The 22391-nt window shown below is 39.3% G+C and overlaps 1 protein-coding gene across 18 annotated transcripts in view; it reads right to left on the bottom strand.

Moving 5' to 3' along the window:
• The window catches only part of cacna1ab (calcium channel, voltage-dependent, P/Q type, alpha 1A subunit, b), a 105501-nt gene that overhangs the window by 63209 nt on the left and 19901 nt on the right, over window positions 1–22391 (bottom strand). For all 18 annotated transcript variants that reach the window (XM_015031450.1, XM_015031431.1, XM_015031441.1 and 15 more), the window contains exons 3-22: window positions 19441–19532; window positions 18928–19080; window positions 17292–17479; window positions 15177–15280; window positions 14941–15056; window positions 14809–14853; window positions 14461–14553; window positions 13310–13507; window positions 12579–12691; window positions 10790–10902; window positions 9806–9937; window positions 9641–9713; window positions 9104–9224; window positions 8602–8669; window positions 8171–8277; window positions 6182–6332; window positions 3787–4394; window positions 2581–2879; window positions 1392–1524; window positions 1102–1231 (exon numbers count right to left, since the gene is read on the bottom strand). In XM_015031450.1, the coding sequence (XP_014886936.1) occupies window positions 1102–1231; window positions 1392–1524; window positions 2581–2879; window positions 3787–4394; window positions 6182–6332; window positions 8171–8277; window positions 8602–8669; window positions 9104–9224; window positions 9641–9713; window positions 9806–9937; window positions 10790–10902; window positions 12579–12691; window positions 13310–13507; window positions 14461–14553; window positions 14809–14853; window positions 14941–15056; window positions 15177–15280; window positions 17292–17479; window positions 18928–19080; window positions 19441–19532 (3037 nt within the window). The remainder of the gene's footprint in view (window positions 1–1101; window positions 1232–1391; window positions 1525–2580; window positions 2880–3786; window positions 4395–6181; window positions 6333–8170; window positions 8278–8601; window positions 8670–9103; window positions 9225–9640; window positions 9714–9805; window positions 9938–10789; window positions 10903–12578; window positions 12692–13309; window positions 13508–14460; window positions 14554–14808; window positions 14854–14940; window positions 15057–15176; window positions 15281–17291; window positions 17480–18927; window positions 19081–19440; window positions 19533–22391) is intronic.

Here is a 22391-nt window from a genome sequence, read left to right as displayed (position 1 = left end):
AATCGGGGCCCATGTTTTTGTCTATCCCCCCGTGCCGAGCATAAAAAAAAATAAAAATAAAAAAAAAAAAAATATATATATATATATATATATATATATATATATATATATATATATATATTTAAATATATATATATTTAAGCATAACCTACAACATCGATTTAACTTTTCTTTTTATTATTTTAACCAAACATAAGATACAACAGCAGAGCTCAACCCTGCTCCTGCATGGGACGTTTCCATACTGAGCAGTTTGAGGAAGAGCTTTAACAGATTTCTCTATTTTCTGCACCACAAATCTGGAATAAACTTCCAGAAAACAGCTAAACAGCTGAAACACTGAGTTCCTTTACATCAAGGCTGAAACCACGCCTGGTTAGAGTCACTTTTCAACCATAATAAATGGAACATTAACCAACATATTTGATGATGGGACTCGATCAAAATGTAATGTTTGTTGCTGGTTTCTCAATTGGTGACTGACTGTATGTTGTTTTTACGATGTTTTGTTTTTGTGTTTTTATGATTTAAAGCACTTTGAACTGTGCTGTATTAATAAACTACCAAATATTTTGATAAATTCGGGTTAAAACAACTAAATTGTTCTTCTGCTTTATGAACTCAGGACTTAAGTTTAAACACTGTAAAATTTGCCAACCCATATTTAAGTTGGTCTCTTGTAGACTACTGTGGTAATTAGCTATTGGCTATTTTAATTGTCATTTTTTTCTAATCTGCATAATTGACCTTGTAAATCTAATTGAAACAGAGAGAGGATACTCCTGAAGGACAGGAAAGAAGTGAGTAAATAATATCCTAAATATGTTTCCAACTACTGATTCTCTATTTTAATCTCATAAATGTTTAGGCAAGGAAAGTTTTCCATTTGCATTGGTGCGTTGCACATTTCTCTATTTTTGCATCAGGCTCCAATGTCACTAGAAAAACGCTGCTTTGCTAGAAAGGTTGACATCTTTTAAGTAAGCAAATAAATGTTGGACTTTGGAAGACTTTTTTTTGTGTGTGTTTTATCGACAGAACGATGTGGACACGAACACACTGGAAGGTGACAAGGACGGCGCTAACACATGAAAGACTCACGTTGTTTCGTGGCGAGTCGGGCTTGACAGGGTCCTCTGCTGCAAGGGCGATGCTGCTCATAGCAATGACGGACAGGATGCTGAACTCAAAGTACTTCAGAGTCAGGATGTAGTGACAGCACTTTCGAAACCTGATGCAAACACACAAATGCGCGCACGTGTTGGCGCAAAACGGTTCGCACAACATTTGAACGTTTTTAAAAAAATCTATGCCAAAAGGGCATTTCGATGCCGAGCGTTGCACAGCACAACACTGCGATTTTGAGTTAGATTCAGTAGAAAGCTACGCACGGATTGGTGGTAGACATTATGAAGCAGGAACTATAAGGAGGCATGCGCTTGGGGCCGTCTTCATCTTCACCCTCGTCCTCCTCCTCCTTCTTCTCCTCGCTCTTCTTCTGGTCAGTGTTGGCGTTCTTGTTCACTGAGCACAGAGATGAAAGTAAGCAGAGGAGGTAAATAAGTGGCAGGCTGACAGAAGGGGGTCAGACTATCACAATATATGCAACACCAGCATTGATTTAAGGAACAGAAAGTACATGAGGGGGAATAACAGTGTTGGTCAAACTGGATTGGTGAATATTCTGAAGTGGAATGAGAAATTTGACTTGCCTGTATGACCATGCGTATGCAGGAAAGTCAGGTTTGTTCAGATTCTTTGATGTGATTCTTGGGGTGTGATACTAAATTTAGCTCCTGAGACTGGAGAATTCATAATACTGGATTTACAAATGCCTTAAATGTCATGGACCTATCATTAACATGTAAGCGATTTGAGGGTTAAGAGGCAAAACACAAAAGTTAGAAATTATTTTGTGACATCTAAGAATTCCCAATTAGTTTTGGTTATCTTAAACAAAGGTCTCACAAATCACAAAAGAATCACAGATTTTAAAGAATCTGTTATTCTTTAAAATCATAAAAATGCAAAAGATTTCCCAGATTTAAAAAAAAATCTGATTTTTTTTTTTTTTTTTTGCATTTTTCTGTGCAAAAATGCACTAAAGAATCTGTGATAAATGTAGAATATTTCACTCTAGGTTTTTAAATAGCATGTTTTAGGGCTTTTTGAATTTTATGGGGCTTTTTTTTTTTTTTAAATCCTTTAAGTAGCTCCAAAGCTCATGCTAACTTTTTGGTTGCTACTGGCTAACTGCTAACTGTATTCTCACAACACTCCCAAATGACTTGTACATAACCTGCCGTTATTTTCTTCTACTGATTATGCAAAATGCAGCCAGAAAAACAAATTAAAAGCTGAAGCGGCCTCTTCAAGGATTTTGTAATAGAGTTTTGTTTTACAGTCCAACAAAAAGTCTTTTTCTAGCCAACTCTATCAATGCCACAGTGCAATTCAAGAACTTCTTCCTTCCTTACTTCACAATAAGAGTCTTAAACATAAAAACAACAGGATTTCAAGCTTAAAATATGTTTTTATTTTAAACTCTAATGCGCCTTGCTGCACGCCCATGACGATTACCTTGTAAGATTGCGTTGGTGGAGGGGTAGGGGTAGACCGGGGGCATGTCTATGGCTGTGTACTCGGGCTTTGCCATGCTGGTCAAGATCAGGCTGTCCATGCTGTGAAGCAGGGTGTGGGTGTCGGCGTCATGGCAGTTCAGCAGGTTGTTGAGGTGGTCCGGATGATCGGGTGGGAGATCATAAGGGTGCTCTTGGGCGCTGGCCAGCTTGCTGTTGTTGCGGAAGTTGTCGAGGTCCTCGTTGTACTGATGTATGGGCCGAGTAGTTGAGAGGCTGGGGCAGGTGCTGTGATGCTCCCTGACATGGGCGATGGAACAGACACGGCAAAGAAAGAGACGAGAATAGAGCAAAAATGAGAAGAAAATAGAATCATTAAAGGTGATCTGTTATTCATCGTTGAACAAGTTCAGATAGGTCAATGGGCTATGCAAATACTCCTTGTTTTGCACAAAAAATTTTATGAATATCCATCATTCTTGGATGATGTTTACACTTGATTGTGAAAATGGCTGCAAACAGATGCACAATTATACAACCGTTCATGTTTGAAAAGCAGAAGCGAATCCTCCTGCACAACCAACAAGAACGCAGCAAGTGATTTCTGGATGGTAAGTCAACAACAAAACACGTGTGTTCCATTGAACAGCTCATACAGCGGTAAAACCAGCTGACCAAATGTACTGGAGCACGTTGGGTTGCTAGGTGACGGGCCAGGTTTTTGAAATGGCATTACCTTATTATCAAAAATTGCTGGGTGTTTTTTTTTTCTTTCCTTTTTTTATATCTTGGGCTGCTTTTAGAGGCAGTTGAGACCCAAACGGAAAACAAAAACATGCAAAAAGTGAATTTTGAATAACAGGTTCTCTTTGAAGAGAAAAGACATAAAACTGTGATAAAGGTAACATTTTCTCATCATTTTTTAAGTATCTAAAGATAAAAAATCGTAAGGGTTTTAATAAAACCATAGTAGTCCTTTACTAGTCCTTAAGGACCAGCGTCTTGCATATGTTAGGTGTTTCTGGAAATGTCATGAGGTTCTGCAGAAGTAAGTAACCATTTAATGGTTTCAGGTGTTTGGAACCAGGACAACCCTAACAACCTGCAAGACATCAGGCATAAGGACTGAATTTGACACGTCTCTCACTTTGACAAAATCAAGTTATGTTGCCTCCTACATGAAAAACAGATCCTTCCTTTTCCTTACTTTCTGACACGATGTCCTCGGCATCGTTCCTGGTTGCAGTGCCGATGTCGTCTTGTCTTCTGTCCACCCTCTTCCTCACTTCTCTCTCCGTCTCCCTCTGCTGCTTTGCATTGATGTCTTCTGGCCTCATCCCCCTCCCTGGCTGCCCTGCGGTGCTGCCTGCATCTCCTCGCCTCACCGTTGCCGTCTGCGCCTTCGCCGTGACGGGGAGAGACGCTGCGAGCCTCCCTGCACTCTCTGTTCCTGTGCCGATGGCCCCGATGACTCTGGTGGCTGTGCTTCTCTTCGTCCCCGTGGCGCTCCACGTTTCCTTCGACGTTACCCAGAGACGTGCAGCTGAAACCGTGCCCCATGTTGGTTTCCATCAGCTGGCTTGCATCCACGCCGTCGGGGTTGGTGGATTTCTGGTGGTGATGGCGGTGGTAGTGGCAGTGGTGAGCAGCGCGGCGGCGGTGGTCGACATCCTGACGCCGATACTGCTGATCCAGCGGCAGCTCGCCGGGTGGGGTCTTGTTGGTGTTGTTGTTGCGATTGTCCTGCGGGTTTACCACCAGCGGTCTGTCCAGGTGCGTTTTCACATCGCCGCGTGCTTTCCGTGGGAACGACACCTGAGTGGGGTTAAAGAGTAGAGAGGTTTTTGAAACAAGTCATGTGACTGGACGGCAATGACAACAATATCACATCAATGGACAACAAGCAAGTCATCTTACAACTACTACTAGTACAACTGAGATGTATTGCACTAGACATCAATTGACCTTTGAGATCTAGCGCAGTAGCACTGGGTCGCAGATGATATCTGAGCTGATCCCACACATGCTGGACTGAGGAAAGATTGGGCGAATCGTCTGATCATAGAAAGATTTCAAGTGGTTGCAGGACTCACAGTAACACCCTCTACTGTTAGTGTCCCACAACTAACCACCAGAGGAACCCTGGAGTCGCACCTTGTGACGGCTCTCTGCATCATTAGCAGCATCGGTCCTGTCCCGGCGGTGCCACCACATATGTAGAGCACACCCTCCAAATGCTCTGTCTCTGCTCTTGTGTGAATGATAGCTTTTAAATTTATATCGATGAACCTGAAGTGCGGCTGACGGCGGTCGTTGAGAAGGATGGCAGAGGGTGTCACAAAGACTGAAATATGTGCAGCTAGACTTTATAGGGTTTTGTAATGCAATCGTTTTCCCTCGGTGCATTCGGTCATGGGTCACCAGAATCATCACATCATGTGGGCGACTTATTTCCTCCTAGGTTACCTGAATGTCAAACAGCCTCATGCAAACCCACAATGGAACAGATTTTAAGCTACAGTAAGTGTTAAAGGTATCTAAAGAGTCTGCAAGACAACCACTGGGATTGAAAACTTTAACTCGCTGTTTTAGTCTGCTGAATGCTCTGCCTGTATCACTTCAGCTTCACTAATGATGCCACCATTTGTGCCATCCGGTGTCCATGTCAAGTCCTTGGAAATTGATTGTATTTATTGCCATTGTGCAAAATTACATCCAGCTCAAAGCATTCTCTCAGGTATTTAACTTCTTTTGTAATTAATTGGGCATTAAGGATATTCTTACTCAAACAATCAGTGTGTAACCTTTTGGTTTATCTATTGGTCAACTTATTGGACCAACACAACAGTCTTGTTTCTTAAAATTACCGCACCATCCTTCACACCAGGCCTTTAAAGTTGCACAATAGAATATACAGCAGGTACAGAAAGTATTCAGACCCCTTGAAAATTTTTCCCTGTTTCATTGAAGCCTTTTGCTAAAATAAAAATGTTCATATTATTTCTCATGAATGTACACTCAACATCCCATCTTGACAGAAAAAAACAGAGATGTATACATTTTTTTTTCAAATTTATTAAAAAAGAAAAACTGAAATATCAGAAATTTAAGAGTGAAAAATTAAAAGGGGTCTGAATATTTTCTGTACCGACTCTACAGTCGAGATGCACACTTCAGCAAACAGTGCGGCGTTTTCATATTCCACGTAAGCAGCTTAAATTTAACGCGTCATGTTTTCATGCAGTTTGCTGAGCCATGTCCAGCTGATCGTCTCGCCTCGGATTCATTTCTGACCCGCTCCAGTTTTGAGTTGTCTGCCACGTTTGAGTGCAGCTCTCGGGCTTCCTCAGCGCGGCCCACTTTCATAACGCAGCTTCGGGTCGTCCCACATAGCAGCGCAATGGCAGCGGTTTTTCACAAGCTTAAAGGGATATTACACTCCGGAATTAAAACATCTGTGGAGCCAGCATGACCCAGAATGAACGGTGGCTAAAAACCAGGTCAGAACCAAACATTCCAAGATAAGTTGTTAAAATAAACTCGAAATTTCACTTTAAATCAACAGAAGTTGCGTCTGGCGGAGGGAAATGGGGGGTTCTTACCTCGTCTCCTTCTCCCACCTTCCAGTCTTCCTGTTCCAGTTCGTTGTAGAGAGCCTCGCGACTCGTCATCAAGTTCTGCCGCCGAATCTCGCTGGTTCTCTGTTCCCACACAGACTTATTGGGCTTGGTGTGGTTCTTCTGCTGCTCCTTCCTGTTGTCAGAGATTGGGATAAAGTAAACAAAAAAAAATAAAAATAAAAATGTTCCAGGGGGAAGTTAGGAGGAAAACAAAAGTCACAAGATATTTGAGACAGAAGACATGCAGGGGTAAATTTGAATTAGAAGATGAGTGTTGTAATGAATAAGTGTGTGAAGCGCGGTAAGATTGAACTAGATGTGCTCACGTGCTGCACAGAACCTGCATAATAAATGGCTGAAAACCTACCGGAAATCTCAGAGGCTTGGAGAATCACAGTAGAAATATGCCGCATGCGAAAATGTGACCTTAATTCTCGATATAAAACTAATTTCCCAAGGTAAAAATGTGTTAATCTTCTCTCGGCAGCAGATTGTGAATGTTTAAGAAGGAAGCTGCTTGAAATCTTGCAGTCAAAGCCTCGGCTAACTAACTACAGGGGCCTGAAGAGTCTCCAAAGTGACTTTGAAGGAGGCGGCCGGTTTGTTTGAGCTCCGTTTTGATGTCAGCGTTTCTCTTCTGCAGGGAACAGTTTAGACTGTCCGCCTCCCGCTTTTCTATACGCCACAAAGCCCTGAATCTGTTCTTTTCACTCCGCGAACAATTGCCTCATCATATTTTATAGGACGGCGTGTCGCTTTGCGTGTGAGGGAGTGTGCTGCGTGTTTGTGAATGCCTGCTGCCAATCACTAATGATGGGAGGCAGCTGCAAAGGACAAGCGGTTCACGTGGTTTATGTCTTTTCTGTGCACGTGCAGCATAATTTAGCAAAAGAGTAACAAAAGGGACCTTAGCTTTGTCAATGTGAAGGAATTAATTCATATAACAATCTTAGAATGTTATTAGATTCTTAGATTATAACATTCTAAGAATATTATAAAGTATTATAATATTCTTAGAATGTTATAATCTATTATAACATTCTCAGTGGTAAAAGCCCAAAATTCAGTTTCTTGCAAAAATATGAATAATAAACAAGATCACTTAAAAAATATTTTTATTTTAAAAAAAAATGTCATCATGCTCAAACTACACAGTAAATTCACTCAGTACTTTTGTTGTTGACATGTAAGGGGATCAAACTGCAGTGTTTCAAGTTTTCTTGAAAATATCTCCCAGATTCTCTATTTGGATCAGTTCTGCAATCAATCACAGGTCAACAAACCTGCTAATGCTATTTGTGGTAAAGTGTGCAGGTGCCAAATTCTGCTAAAAAAAAAGAAAAAGAAAAAAAAAAACTCCTAGAGCTTCTCAGCAAGTGGAGGCAGGAGTTTCTGTATTTAAAAGTGTTTTTTTTTTGTTGGTCTGATGTAATTTTCATTGTGATTAATAGAAATAAAGGCTTTCAAACATCCGTCTGTGTGTAATTAATCTAAATAATGTGTTTCACTAAGCGAGAAAGCTCCTGAAGTAAACGGGCTTCTCAATAATATTCTAACTTATCGAATGAACAGAATTAAATGCTGACAATTAGGGACAGACTGATATGATAATTTGGGCCAATACCGATATCCAATATTGATATTGCTGTTGTGGCCGATAACCGATATTGACTGGTATTATATTTATGTCCTTATCTCACTGACCAAACACCACATGGCCAACCCTCTGCCCCTCCAGAAACAAAAACGACAAAAAGATGAAAGTCAAACTGAAAAAAGAAAAAAAATCACTAATATCAGCTGATACTCATATGAATGCTGATGTATTGTGTGTCATTAAAAGCTTCAGTTTTTTTAACTGAATTACTGAAATAAATTAAATGTCTATTATTCTAAATATACACTGAATTTTACAAACACCTTTACACACATTGAGTCTGTGATTAGTTGCATCTGAAGGCGTGTACTCACGCAGCAATCGACAGGTTGGCAGCGGACAGCGGGCTGACCTCTGCCACCTCCTTAGCCTTCTGCAGCGCCGTCTTTTGATTGGCTGCCTCCTCCTGCTCTTCTTCGTCCTGTCAGAGAAATACTGGTTCAGACTTCAAAACCTTGTTCCAGAGAGCAACGCACAAATATATATGACACAACAAAACACATTAACCTGAAGACATACATCTGAAATTACTAGATGTGATCACACGTTGAGAAGGATTGTTCAAAATTAACAAATGAAACCAAAACAATGAGTCAGAAGATGACATGTTTTGGTAATTCTGAGTAGGTTTGTCACATTGGCATAAATATGTGATCTACAATATGGAGGAATTGTTTGTGAAGCTGGAAAAAATGAACTAAATTAAAAGAATCCAAAGTAACACTTTACATGAGGGACTGTGTACCTTAGTAAGTTCCTGGGCGTTGGCCAGATTGTCAACAGCGATGGCCAAGAACACGTTCAGCAGCGTGTCTGTGGTGGGAGTTATGGAAATATCGGTGCTACTTTTCAAAAAGCTAGGGATTAAACGAAACATGGTAAAAAAATAAATAAATAAATAAATATATATATATATATATATATATATATATATATATAAAATTAGGTTCCATCAGAGGAGTTCTGTGTTTGCTAAACCAAACTGAAATCAAAATGAAGTTTAAAAGCAGAACATGCTACATGTACATATGAGTAAGCTTCTCAAAACATTAAATTGATTCATTTTTAAACTGTATAAATGACAAGCTGACACATTTTTTAATAAAACTAACATGAAAAGCCATAATACCAAAACTAGCAGCTTTCTTACACGTGTGACCAAACTGTCTGATGTGCTCGGCGCGTTTGCGTTTAAACACGTGGAGCGCTGGTGAAAGTGTGCGCTCAAGCGCGCGAGGGCAGGATACAGTTGCCGAAGAGTGTGAGGACGATGAAGAAGATGGAGAAGACCATTCCTTTGTTCTTTACTCCACCCTGCGACTCAATGCCGTCATACATCACCATGTTCCAGTCCTCTCCTGTCAGGATCTAAAGAGAAAGGAGGAGAGGAAACTTCATTTCATCAATAACATAAAGAAGGAGAGAAAGAAAACTAAGCTGCACGTGCAGGCTGACCGAGACAGATTTCTGCTCGTGTGATTTTGAGTCGAGTCATTCCATTTAAAAGCTGTGTGTTTTAAAGTCGTCGCGCTGCTGGAAAGTAAATTGTTTGCTATTTTTATGTAAAATCTTAATAAAAATGCATTAAACTGTGTGGCTGTTGCATAGCAAAACGGGTTATGAGAACCTTTGGAAGACTTTGTTAAAGTTACGGAGACGATCTTGGCAAAAATAACTGCGTTGTATTTTCTCTACTTTGTAACTTTTTAAGTTGATCTCTGACCGATTCGTAAATGTTTCTGATTATGTGTAATAAAAGGACGTCACAACTTGCTTTTTCCTACCTGAAACACCGTCATGATTGCTGCTGCAAATGTGTCAAAATTGGTAGGCGGAGTTCCTGCTTCAAAGTTGAATCTGACGAGAGGGAAGTAAGAAGTGATTCTGAATACAGCAGTGATAAAAACTCCCAAAACAGATGAAGACGTAAAGTTTGCAGCGACACTGACTGTCCTCCGAAGAGCTGCATCCCCAGCAAAGCAAAGACCACGATGAAGAGGAAGAGGAGGAAGAGCAAGCTGACAATGGACTTCATGGAGCTTAACAGCGAAACCACCAGGTTCCTCAGCGGCGCCCAGTACCTGAGGAAGAGGAAGAGGAAGGTCAGAGTGCTGCAGGTAATTTAGAGTTGAGGAAGTAGTAGAAGTTAGATGAGAGACAAAATAATAAAAAAAAATCTGTCAACAAAAACAGAAGAAATCGAAATGCATGAGGAAAATAGTCTGAACAGGATGCTTTTATTTCTGTGGTTAAATACATTTTTGCAGTGTAGCAATTTATACACAACTTTTGTAAGAAAAAAAAAAGAGGAAAAAGAGGAACACTCTGCCCTGTAAACATATTCCCATGATATTTTGGCCTTAATCGCGTTGCCTCTCCAGGAGTTTCTGTAACCTACCTTTTCAACCTCCGTTCTCTTTTTTTTTTTGCCCCCTCTTTTTTTTTTTTTTTTTTTTAGTTTTACCGTGTCCTAAGTCAAACAAGTTTTACTTCTGATACTTAGAATATATTTAGCTTTTGTTTTTGCCTGCTCTTACTGTCCCTGTGGGTCCCTGATATGGGATCATTTGGATTTCGGGACTTAAATCTTCCTGTGACCTTCACCGTCGGGCGATAACAGCTAAAGTTTCAGGGAGAGTAAACTCAAGGTCTGTCCACATTCACAAAACCAGAACAGCATCCGCTCACATCCGTTCGAGATCTCCTGCCTTCGGATTAGTAGATTTTGGATCTCTAATTTAAAAATGCTGCTTATGTTACGGCAACAATCTACGAAGTTTGAACCTTAGTGCCTCAGATAACAGATCTATTAAGCTTCCTGATGCCGCCGTTAAGATTTCAGGCATTTTTCTCAGTTTGCCTGAATTTGACAAGCGTTGAACAGACAAAAGAATTAAAGTGAAATCCAGATAAAGGATTTTTACTTTACTTACTTGGTTACTTTGAAGATACGCAGCAGCCTGAGAGCTCGCAACACACTGATTCCAAATGATGTGCCTGGTTTTATGGTGGCCCACACAACCTCAAAGATGCTACCGACAATGACCTGGAAACACACACACATACACACACACACGCACACGGAGAGAAAATACAAACAATACATCTCCACTTTGGTTATTTTAGGAATGTAATTGCGCTGAAGTGCAAATCGTCTCTACTCGTCTACGGTGCAAATAAATCCGGAGCGTTTCAGCTGTGCAGAACCAAACGTCTCTGTTTGTTGCGTTTTTCCAAGTGACCATTTGTGTTTTAAATGAACCAGAAATACAACTTCAGGAAAACAACTTGAGAATAATAGTGTATACGCTTAATAAATACTTTATAATCTCAAAGCAAGCCCACCAACCAGGTAACTGAAAAAATGTGCTTTAGTTGAATTCGATAAAAATCTACCAAGTTTATTTCTCAGTTTTAGATGTGCTTAAAAATAGCTGCTTAGAAAAAAACAGATATTAATTTATTGTTGTTTTCTTGCATAGTTTCTAACTGTAATAAATGAGGACTGTTCAGTAAATTACTAGTTGGCAACATAGATCAAAGCATTGAAGCGTTAAGGTGGTCCTCCATGTCGTCTGTGCTGCAATATTTGCTTCCATATCATTTAGAGGAAACGTTGAACCAGCTAGCACACTACTTCCTGTCCTGCCATTCATGTTGCCATCTTCCTGTGAGAAAATGTAGCCGATCTCGTCAAGTCTTTGAAGTTTCTGAGTCGTCAGGATAAGTGGAATGCACAGTAAATGGTGATATATATATATATATATATATATATATATATATATATATATATATATATATAAATATATATTAGCCAATTTAATTGAAAAGTACAGTAAGTTGATTCTTAACTATGGCAAAAAGTAAGTACAAAAAGATTAAATATGGTACTTTCACAGTGACATTTATGCACTGTTTTATTTATTTGTATAGTAAACATGAACTGATAAAAATTCACCGCTCCAAGTGGCAAAATATTATTTAAAAAAAACTCAGAAAGTAGAGTCAGTTCACCCATAAATACAGAATTAAATAAAATAAAACACAATGTATTACTTATTTATTAAGTTAATAAATGTTCAAGTGACAAAACATTCATTACCTGACTTAACTAGGAAGTAGACCCTTAAGTATACAATGACAAATAAAACCAGACAGGATTTTATTTGGATTACTGTTGAGGTTTTATTTTTATCCCACATTTAAGGATCAACTCACCATCTAGCAATAAACATTCAATGACCTACAGGCGGTCAAATATTTGTGAACTGAAACGATATGAGGGTTGGGTTTCACTGTTTCAGTTCAAGCATTTATCATTCGGTGCTGAGTGAGTCTCAAACAGCGCAGAACAGGACAGAATGAGAAGGAGACGTCATTCTTGGTTCATTGGTGTGAGATTTAAGTCACTGTTGTGTCAAATATATGCCACCTTACAGTGGGTAGGTTAGTGTTTCTTGAAAGAGCCTGCAATTTTTTTATTATTTTTAAATACAAAACTCACAAGCAAGACGAGTAAAATAGGCTACATTTGATTGAAAACACACTGGTGACGTGTTTTGAAGCACCGGTTGGAGCTAAATATGAACAAACTTAAGCCTGATCCATTCAAAAGATACAAGCCGTTACAAGAAGCGAATGTGTGTGTGTGTGGGGGTGTGAGTGTGTGTGTGCGTGTGTGTGTGTGTGCGCGTGTGTGCATGTGTACGTCGGGGTACTCACCACACAGTCGAAGCAGTTAAATGAGGAGTGGAAGTAGGGCTGGATGCCCAGGCCGTACATTTTGATCAGCATTTCAAACATGAACAAACCGAGGAAGATGAACTCTGCATAGACTGAAGGAGGAGAGAAGAACAGGAGAGGAAGTGAGGAAGGTGTGATTTTTGTCGAGGAAAGGAAAACAAATGTAGAAAAAGGAGGAAAAAAAGGTCAAACAGGGAGTGGAGGCAGCAGCAGACGGAGACAAATGTAAGGAAAACGGAGAGAAAGTGCAAATAAAAGCAGAGGTTGGGATGAATACAGTCAGAAAGCAGCGTGCATGAGTATTCGACAAAGACTAATATGAGTAGAAGTCAATAGTGGCGTGAGTGGAAGAGTATATGACAGCGTAGTGATAAAAGGACTCCACCAGGAACTCCAGCTTCATATGCTAATGGTGTTGGATAGCAGCCAGAGACAACGAGGTGATTCTGCTGAATGCGTCTCGCATGTCAGTACCAACAAAACCGTAGCGCAACTGAACAGTAAATAATCTGGATTATTCACCAGATCAGGCAAACGATGTAAGCAAAAAGTTAGAAAAAATCTATAAAAGCACAATGAGAGTGAAAAGTATCTCAAACCGCAAGTTAAAGACTGAATTACCGTTGAGTGTTGCAGTGCTGAGAAAAGCAGCTGTGTGCTTTGTGACCAAAGTGTGATAGCTGGAGAAAAGTTATTGTTTGTTTACTCACAGAGAAAGTCGGACAGAAACTCTGGCTGGTTGTAATGCACCACGGCCACGCAGATGGTGTTGAGGCCCACCAGGCAGAGGACGGTCCAGTAGAAGGCCTGCGTCTTCACCATCTTCCGGATGAAGAACCGCATCCGTCGCTCTTTCTTACTGTAATTCGTCCCGTCCTTACCGCTCTTTATGCTGGAGCGAGCAAATCCTACGGGCAAGAAGGGCAACTCAGAGGGGCTGGCGTGTGGAAAGTCACACAGTCAACAAAATGACAGCAATAATTTGGGTTATGTAGCCTGTCATCAGAAAACAAAATGGGAGTTCATTTTTCAGTCATAGTGTCACCATGTTATTTAGTCATGGTGAAATGAGCAACATTTCACCATGAATGAATGTGAACGAATGTTACTCATTGACATTAACTAAAACTACACATTTATATTTTAGCTTTCAACTATAAATGTCACAGTTTAAATATTTAACTATGCTGTTAAATATTTAGCTTACAAACTATATATTAAGGTTCAAACTAAATATTTAGCTTAGAATAAAATATTATAGACTAAATATTTAGCTTGCAAGCTACATATTTTGGCCTCAAGCTAAGTATTTAGCTTGTTAATTAACTAAACATTGAGCTTCTGACTAAGCTAGCTAACCTAGCTAAACTGAGCTAGATTAAGCTAAATATAAAGACAAGCACTGAGCTAAATATTTAGATTAGCGCTAAATATATTTAGCCGCACACTAAGTATTTACTTTGAGGACAAATATTTACCATGTTAACAAACCAAATGTTTAATTTTCAACTAGAAAATTTAGCTTGAGGTCAAATATGTAGCTTGAAGCTGTATATTTAGCTTGTTAGCTAAATATTTAGTTAGCTTGAAGCTAAATACATAGCTTCTTAATTGTGTTTTTACTTTGAATCTGTGACATTTCTAAGTAGGGCTAACTTTACAAACGGCAACCCATAAACTCATCATCAACAGTTTATGAAACATCCGGTGAATCATTCACAAAAGATAACAAAAAACTACTTTAAACTTTCACAAACGCTTCTTTTCTCCATCAAAGCTTTTTAAATTCTGTTAAAGCATCACAACTAAAATGATTAATAAAGTTATGAAATGTGTACTACCATTGTTCCATTTTCCTTACCTACTGCATCTCCTATGTTGTCCTCTCCTTCCTCTTGATTCAACAGCTCTGTTTTATTATTTCTGGTTTTGATGGTCGGCCTTCGTCTCGAACCTAGCGACACACAGGAAAGGAAGACTGGTTATTCATCCCTCTATTTTCTGAAATGTCAGTCTCACTCCCACAGTCTGTCGCTTGTTGACGTACACGTGCTACATTTATTCACTTGTCTCCACATTTAAATAACGAGTCAGAACTCCAACAAAACGACACATTTTGATGCCGTGGTTATTCTAAATTGCTATAATCTGACAAAGCTCTGGAGGAGCAAAAATACTCTTAAAAAAACAAAAAAAGACAATCAGTTACCATCAAAGTTTCCCGTGGCGTCTTCCTCAGCCAGAATCACCTCCTCTGCAAAAAGTGAAGGAGTAGCAGATGTAAATCCAGCAGCCGGAGCTGTGCGTATGAATGAAACGTTGTCCATCAGCATGAACTGACCCGCTTTGCAGATCCACTCCAAGTATCCGTTGAGCTCTCGCTCGATCTGCTGCTGCCGCCTCAGCTTGAGGAACTCGCTCCTGTTCTCCACCCGTTCCCTCTCTTTGGCAAATTCACTGCGGGGAACATTTTACGTCATGTTCTCTCTTGCTCATCACAAAGTACACAGAAGCATCGTGGAAAGGAAATGTGGAAATTGCTCGAAGGGCAACAGGTTGAAAGAGCTCAGGCCATACCCTGAAAGTACACCCAGCACCAGGTTGAGCATGAAGAAGGAGCCGATGATGATGAGGGGGATGTAGTACATCCAGTTCCACATGCTGCCATCCACATCGTTGCTCTACGAGAGAAAAGCCACATGAAGGATTCAGCAATTTCAGGTTTCACATGGGGCATGAAACTTGGTGTGTAATCTCAAAGCTTTCCTCTGGAACAAAAACTCTAGTGGCTTTCTTTGGTTTGACATGATCAGTATGAGCCAATAGGTTTAAATGCATGTGGCCCCATTTTGCTCCGCTCCTATCAATCACACATCCCAGATGATTCTCCCTTTACTCATCCGGCGGTTACAACAAGAGACAAACTGGAGCTGGAAGACGTTAAACAAAAGCAAAACACAGGAGAATGACACTAGTAAGCATTTTAAACTGGAAGCTTATTAGCAATCGTATGTTGCGTTTACGTGGGAAGTTGGGTTGGGTTCGGACAAAACGTCTCTGCTTTGATTTGGATTGTTTAGGTCTGATGTCAAGTAGAGATGGAAAATTTCATGGGCTTCCTATCAACCATCAAATATTTTCAATATTTCTAGTTTTGGTCGTTTTGTCCTCAACTTTCTTTAGGTGCCGTTTGTCAACGAATGTTTTGAGCCAACCATGCATCATTTTCTACACACCAGGGGGCGCTTCAATCCAGCTTTTGAAACCGTTTGTTTCCCTTTTCACAACGTTTACCGACAGAAGGTTTCCCTCAACTTTCGCTTTTTGAGAGGGGTCATAGTCCGTCTTATTTTACAAGAATCAACTCCCTCCTCACTGTAATCAAAACCCTTCGAAAAATAGAAATATAACAAAGTTTGCAGAGCGTAAAAAGCAATAAATTACATTTTACAACAGATGTCAGACGTGTTGATTTTGCGTATACATAGTTTTTTTTTTTAAGTACAAATAAACCTGAAAGAAGGGGCTCTCTTTTAATTTAGAAAAAAAACAGTGTTTGTCCAGTGTCGTGTTGCAGCAAATTTTTCACTTGCATTCATTTGTTGTACTGAGTTGCTCATCGTGAACGCAAACACAATGACTTACATTTGCCTCCACCACTAAACAAACTCAACTGACAATCCAAAAAAAAATGACCTTAATGGCGATATCGTTTTTCCTCTTTTTTTTTTAATTATTATTTCTTTAAATGAAACTCCCTACATGGATCTGTCACCTGCTGGTGTGTTTGTGTGCATGTGTCAGGTTCATCTTTATCCAGATGGCACAATGCAGGCTGCCACATGGCTATTAAACTTTCATCGGTTCCCTCCTGACTGCATGCGTGAGTGTGGAAGTCAGGCTTCATCCATCAGAAAAGATGTTAAATATAGACGGACCAGAATAGGGACCTGAAGAAAGGGAGGTGAGGAAGGGGGGCGAGGGACGGTCTCTAACAGCAAGAAAAGGGCAGATGAGAAGAGGTCGAGCTGACGAAAACGAGGAAAGATGGGGAAATACATTTTGGATAAAGTCTTTAAGCACGATCTTAATTTACTTTTTCATTTAGACATAAGAAATCTAAACTAAACTCCTATTTTCACATATCTTTGAGATTCCATCCAAATATCACCAGATTCTGTTTTAATGACGGATATTGCTGTGATACCACTGCAAATACTGATAAGAACATTTAAGATCTTTTTCAGGAAAAATGTGAAACTAAAACTTACTTTATGAGTCAAAATTGTCGTTTTTCCAATTTTATTTGACTTTTTTTTTCAGGATTCTGCGTATATAACATGTCTACATTATCTAAAACAAGTAAATAGTTTGTTTTGAGTGTTTAGGCTTTGATGTTGTTAATTTTCCAAAGTACATTCTGTTCTTAGTCCACAAATGATGTGTAGAGGAGATGTAGTGGTCAAAAAATGTTAAGTACTTTGTCAAAGCTAAAGAATTTGAGAAAAACAGATCAGAATAGTTTTAGAAAGACATCATAAATTGTTGGTCTATTTATTTCCCAGAATCTTGGAAGTAGTTCAAAAATATGCAGAGCGGCTGGTTGGAAATAAAACCTTCAGGGCTTGTTTAAAATTTATGTGCATTTCTTTGTTTAAAGAAAAGTTTAGCTCAGTTGTTTTTTAGACATACAAAGTAGAGCATCTCTGTCCATCCTTCCATAGTGATGCACTGGAAGACTGTCAGAATAGCGAACAGGATGTTGTCAAACTGAGTGATGCCGTAGTTTGGTCCGATCCAGCCGGATTCACACAATGAGTCGTTGGGGCACAATCTGGAGGGTGGTTTGAGACCACATGGCCGAGAATCCACATCCTCCCCTGGGTAGAGAGGGACGAAAGACAAACAATGTTACCTTCAGTTGTTATGAAAACGGCATATATGCCAAATGCAACTCAAAAGAAATTTAACTTTGTAACTCATCGCCTTGAAATTGGGCCTCTGTCTCTTTAAATCTCCTGCTCTTTCTGAAACTTCGCCTTCAGGAAGTTATCACAACATGGCTCCTTCAATTAACCCTTTAACAACGTCTTTACCAGCTGAGAAGTTGCTCCTATAATGAGCTCAGCAGATAACAGTTCCACCAAGTGATTGCTAATTGCTGCTGGCTAGTCTGAAGGTGCTGACATTACCATTTATTTCCTAATATAAATTATTTAAGTCTGACAAAAGCGCAAAAAAACAAAATATGTACGTAGGGGTTGGGTGGTCGAATACTTTTTACAGCATGTTGGACACTGCATAAAAAAAAAAAAAAACATTCCTACCACTATCTTTTTTCTCATTTTCTCAAGATGCAAACTCAAACATCACAACATATTTCACTGGAATTTTATGTGTCAGACAAACACAAAGTAACACGATTGAAGAGTGCAAACAAAAAAGTGGCATGCAATTGTCAAAAACTGACTCGATAATTTGTTTTAGACCCTTTGCTTCAATTTCTTTAGATCTCATTTCACATAACAATTCCACTGAAAACATACTGAAGTTTGTAGTTGTAAAAAAAAGAAAGAAAGAAAGAAAGAAATGGGGAGAAAGCTTAAGATGTATGAATCAGTTTTACAAAGAACTAGCAAATAAGGTTCAAAGGAAATTAACCAACTGGTCTCTAGGTGTCTTCACATTGGACCAAATGTACAGTGTTTATATGTTTTTTTGATGACTGTATTATGATACTCAGAAGAGTTGCATAGAAAAGTTTGCATTAATCTTCTGCTGATTTACTGCCCCCTTGTGGCAGGATTTAAGTTAGGTTTTGTTTTCGTTAAAAGTCACTGACCAGCGTTTCTGCCTACAGCGTGGCAGAGGGACAGTGTTTCCACCATATTGTTTGAGCCTTGACGTATCTTTGTTCGGAAGTAGCCGTATGCTATTGTACTAGAATGTTTGACATAAAATAATTAAGTTTATCTGCTGTTTCTAATGTTTTTGTGTTAGCGTAGCCGCGTTCAATGTGTCCTAACACATTCGCAGCCATCCGTGTAAAATTTCTAATAGTATACGGAAATGGCTTAAATCCGCAACATGCTCATTTGACGCGCTTCACACCGCTTTCTTTTATTTATATGTTTATTTTTGGACCAAATATGTATTTAAGATGTTCAAAATGTTCGTCTTTTTTTACATGAAAGCTCAGAACACAATCAGCGCCTTAAGTTTTTTGTTTGTTTGTTTGTTTTAGCCATCTGTCTTGCATAGTCCAGTACGCCTGCGAGGACAGAACAATGATGGATACGGTTACTTCTCATTTTCACTTCCTGCTTACTTGTAACGGGATCGATACAGGTTTTATGGAATTTCCCCATGTAGAACTCCAAGCCAATGATGGCGAACATAAGGATAGCCACGAACAACAGCAAGCCGATCTGAAGCAGGGGGATCATGGCCTTCATTATGGACTTGAGCACCACCTGCAGGCCTGGATGACAGTGAGAAATACTCAGAAGAAGTTTGGAACAAAAACACCAAGAGGAAGTTCAAATAGGGGAAAACCTTTGCAGTGAGGTAAGGCATATTACTCCATTTTATCAATTCTCCAACGTATCCAGTGTTTAAATCTCTACGTATTGACTGTTGACTAAAGATGGGGGTAAAGCTGAGCCAAGAAAATGCCACTAAAGTGCCTAAATCCTTGTAACCTCAGCTGTAAAGGTAATAGTTAACTAAATGTTGGGCAGCTTATGCGTAATCAGGTCAACGGAAATGGAAATGTCCTTTTTTGGATGTTGGTTTAATTTTTTTTTATGTTAGAAATAAAAATAAATCAGTCACAACTCACTGGGAATTCCAGACACCAGTTTTAGCGGCCGCAGCACTCTGACAGCTCGGAGCGTCCTCAGATCAAGCTGAGACCCCACAGACGACAGAATTCTGCACAAACACAAGAAAAAAGTGAGAGCGGTACTTTGTCAGTGGTTCTGTTGGTTCACCGGGTACAACTGCAAGTTTTTTTCCATACGACTGACTTGCAACATTCCTCGTCTTCATGACGACTGGTATTAGTCTTTGCAATTCAGTCACTTGAGCGTTCAGATTCATTCCTGTTCCAGTCTTTCAGGAAAACTTAGGTTCTTGGAAACGGGAAAATGTGATCTTTAGATAACACTTCTGCAAAGAGATCTCTACTGGAATTTTGGAATTAAGTGGAGCAATTTTTTGTTTTTACAGTTTGGAGGTCACACACAAAGTTTGAAGATGACTAAAAACGGCACTTTAGCCTTCGTTTTTCAAAATGTTTGCTTTGTACCGTTTCTGATCCGTCTTGTTTTTGATGGTTGTACTCATTTAAAATCTATTTTGTTCCTTTTTTGCCATTTCCCTCCAGATATGATTATTTATTTAATTTTACTTTACTAGTCAACACAAGTTTATTCGTGCCGCACATTTTAGCAACAAAGCACTGAAATGTGCAACATTTCACATTTCAGCACTTTAAAACAGAAGAAACAACCAATCAGAGCCAGGAAGTGGTTTCTTAGTGCTGTCAATCATGCCTGTATATGAGCCGCTCAACCCTTCTCCTTCCTCTCTGCTATGCTACAGTTTCTTCCAGACAGCAGAGCCTGCCATGAATGCTAAGGCTAGTTAGCATGGCCACCGATGGAGGCAGATCAACTGTAAGTTGTTTCTTCGCCATTGTCAGATTTAGCAGCACGTACATGAGAGTGATTGACAGCGCCAAGACTCCGTCTGGCTTTGATTGGTTGTTTCTGACTGGAAGTGGTGCATTCCTAGGAGGAGGTGAAAGAGCTTGATTCTCCCCCCCCCCCAAATATTTTTCGTATTATACTAAACTGTCACAACATAGTGACGGTTTTAACAAATATGTAAAAACACTTTAAAAAAATAAATAAATAAAAGTTACATAATGCAGCTTCAATGGGACACATATGTCTGTAGACTGAATAATATTTTTAAAGGTACATTTGTGTAGACTTTACACAAATGTAGTTTAAAAATAAAGTTTTACTTAAGTATTGACTTGGGGAGAAGTGTTTACAAACTTGTGAAGAACATTTTACGTTTCTATTTCAATAACATTTTGAAAGATGAGTACAATTTTCTTTTCATTTTACAACTATGCACATTAAATCTTTATAAGATGAACGGAGGTACATGAACACCGTCGCGGTTTATTTGAATGTCATAAAGAACTTCCTGTTATAGGACAAGACAAATGACTCATTCCATGGATTATTGAACACAGTTTCAAGGCAAAAATGGTTAATATAGTGGTATTTTATTAATTACTTGTTAAATGGTTAATAAAAGCCAATTTAACTGTATTTTGTAGTGCAGAATGTTTAAAATGTTTCAATTTTAAACATCAAGATTGCAAAAAATAAAAAATAAAAATGTCAGTTTGAGCCCAACAAGAATAAAATAATTTAAGTGCCACATTTTCAAGATGAAGGCATCTTCAGACATTGCTTCATACAAAATAATCAGTATTTTGGGTTTTTAAAGAAACCTTTCTTAACTGTATATTCTCTTGTCCTGACTTTTATGCCATTTTTTTTTTTATTATTTAAATTTTTTACATTTCCCTGTGATTTCCACCCCGACTCTTTCCAGGTTTGTTGCTAATTCCAGTAAGAGGTCATTTATTTAGAGACACAGCATTGGCAGCCGAGCCACTCATTTCCTCAATGGATTTTTAACAGCCTCAGTTAAAGGCCACGCTGCGAGCCTCAACAGGCCAGACCTGAGCAAAACGACCAGGATGCATCGCTCCGACACGACACCGGGGTGATTCACATTTTCTGAAGCAGCTTCGAGGTCTGTGTTTGAGGGGGAAATTCAAAGACAACTTGGATCAAGCGACGTCGGTTTCATTGGATTATTAGTTTTCCAATATTTTCTATTCTTTTTACCCACATTTCAGTTTTTTTTTTTTTAATGCCGTATCTCTCAAATTAGGGTCCATGCAAAGCCTGCATGTGCAGCAACCGTTCCCTGCTGCCAGATGACTCAGTTCTTCAAGAAGCAGTTGTCCCTAGCAACAGCCGAGCCAGCCCGCAGTACACGCCGGTGGCCAGTAGATGGAGCAGAGAGCATGCCAGGGAAAAAGTGGGACTAGAAATGTTTACGGAGAACTTCCACAAATATTAAAGTAAAGTACATACGTTTTTGGGTGAGGAAAAATGTAATGAATGGAAGATTAACACAATGACTTCTCAGGTATAGTTGAAAGAACACAAAGCAGAGATAACGAGTGAAGACTTATGATTGTAAGTATCACAATAATGATCTATATTTGATTTATTGTTGTGCTCTTTTCTGCTTGAAGCTGTCAGGAGTCTGAAGGAGAAATGATTGAACAAGCAGAGAAACATCATTAATCCAAACTACTCCGCTCACAAACAGATGTGTAATGTCGACTATTGAGTTTCTACATCAGTGACAATGTAATGAATGAACTGGTTTGTGCTGCAAGATAAAGTGATTTGGTGATTCTGAGAGGTGCAACAGTAACAGCTTGTATACAAAAACTCTTCGATTGGAGACGTAATCAGCAGAAATCAAACCGCAACCTGAGTGCTATTGGTTTGGCAACAACAACAACGCAAATGTTGGGCAAGAAAACCTACAGAGAATCCTACTTCTGCGTAATAAACTCCAAGAAAAAGGCAGTGAATGGACAGCAATAAAAGGAACAGAACAAATATTTACCGACAAGTGAACACTTGAGGAATCCACTGGAAATCATTAGCAATTTTATCAAAACTT

Source organism: Poecilia latipinna, unplaced genomic scaffold, assembly GCF_001443285.1.
Source record: "Poecilia latipinna isolate Pla-1442-1.1 unplaced genomic scaffold, P_latipinna-1.0 Scaffold208, whole genome shotgun sequence".
Classification (NCBI taxonomy): Eukaryota; Metazoa; Chordata; class Actinopteri; order Cyprinodontiformes; family Poeciliidae; genus Poecilia; species Poecilia latipinna.
The sequence above is the reverse complement of the archived record's forward strand: the minus strand, read 5'-3'. Positions and strand labels throughout refer to the sequence as shown.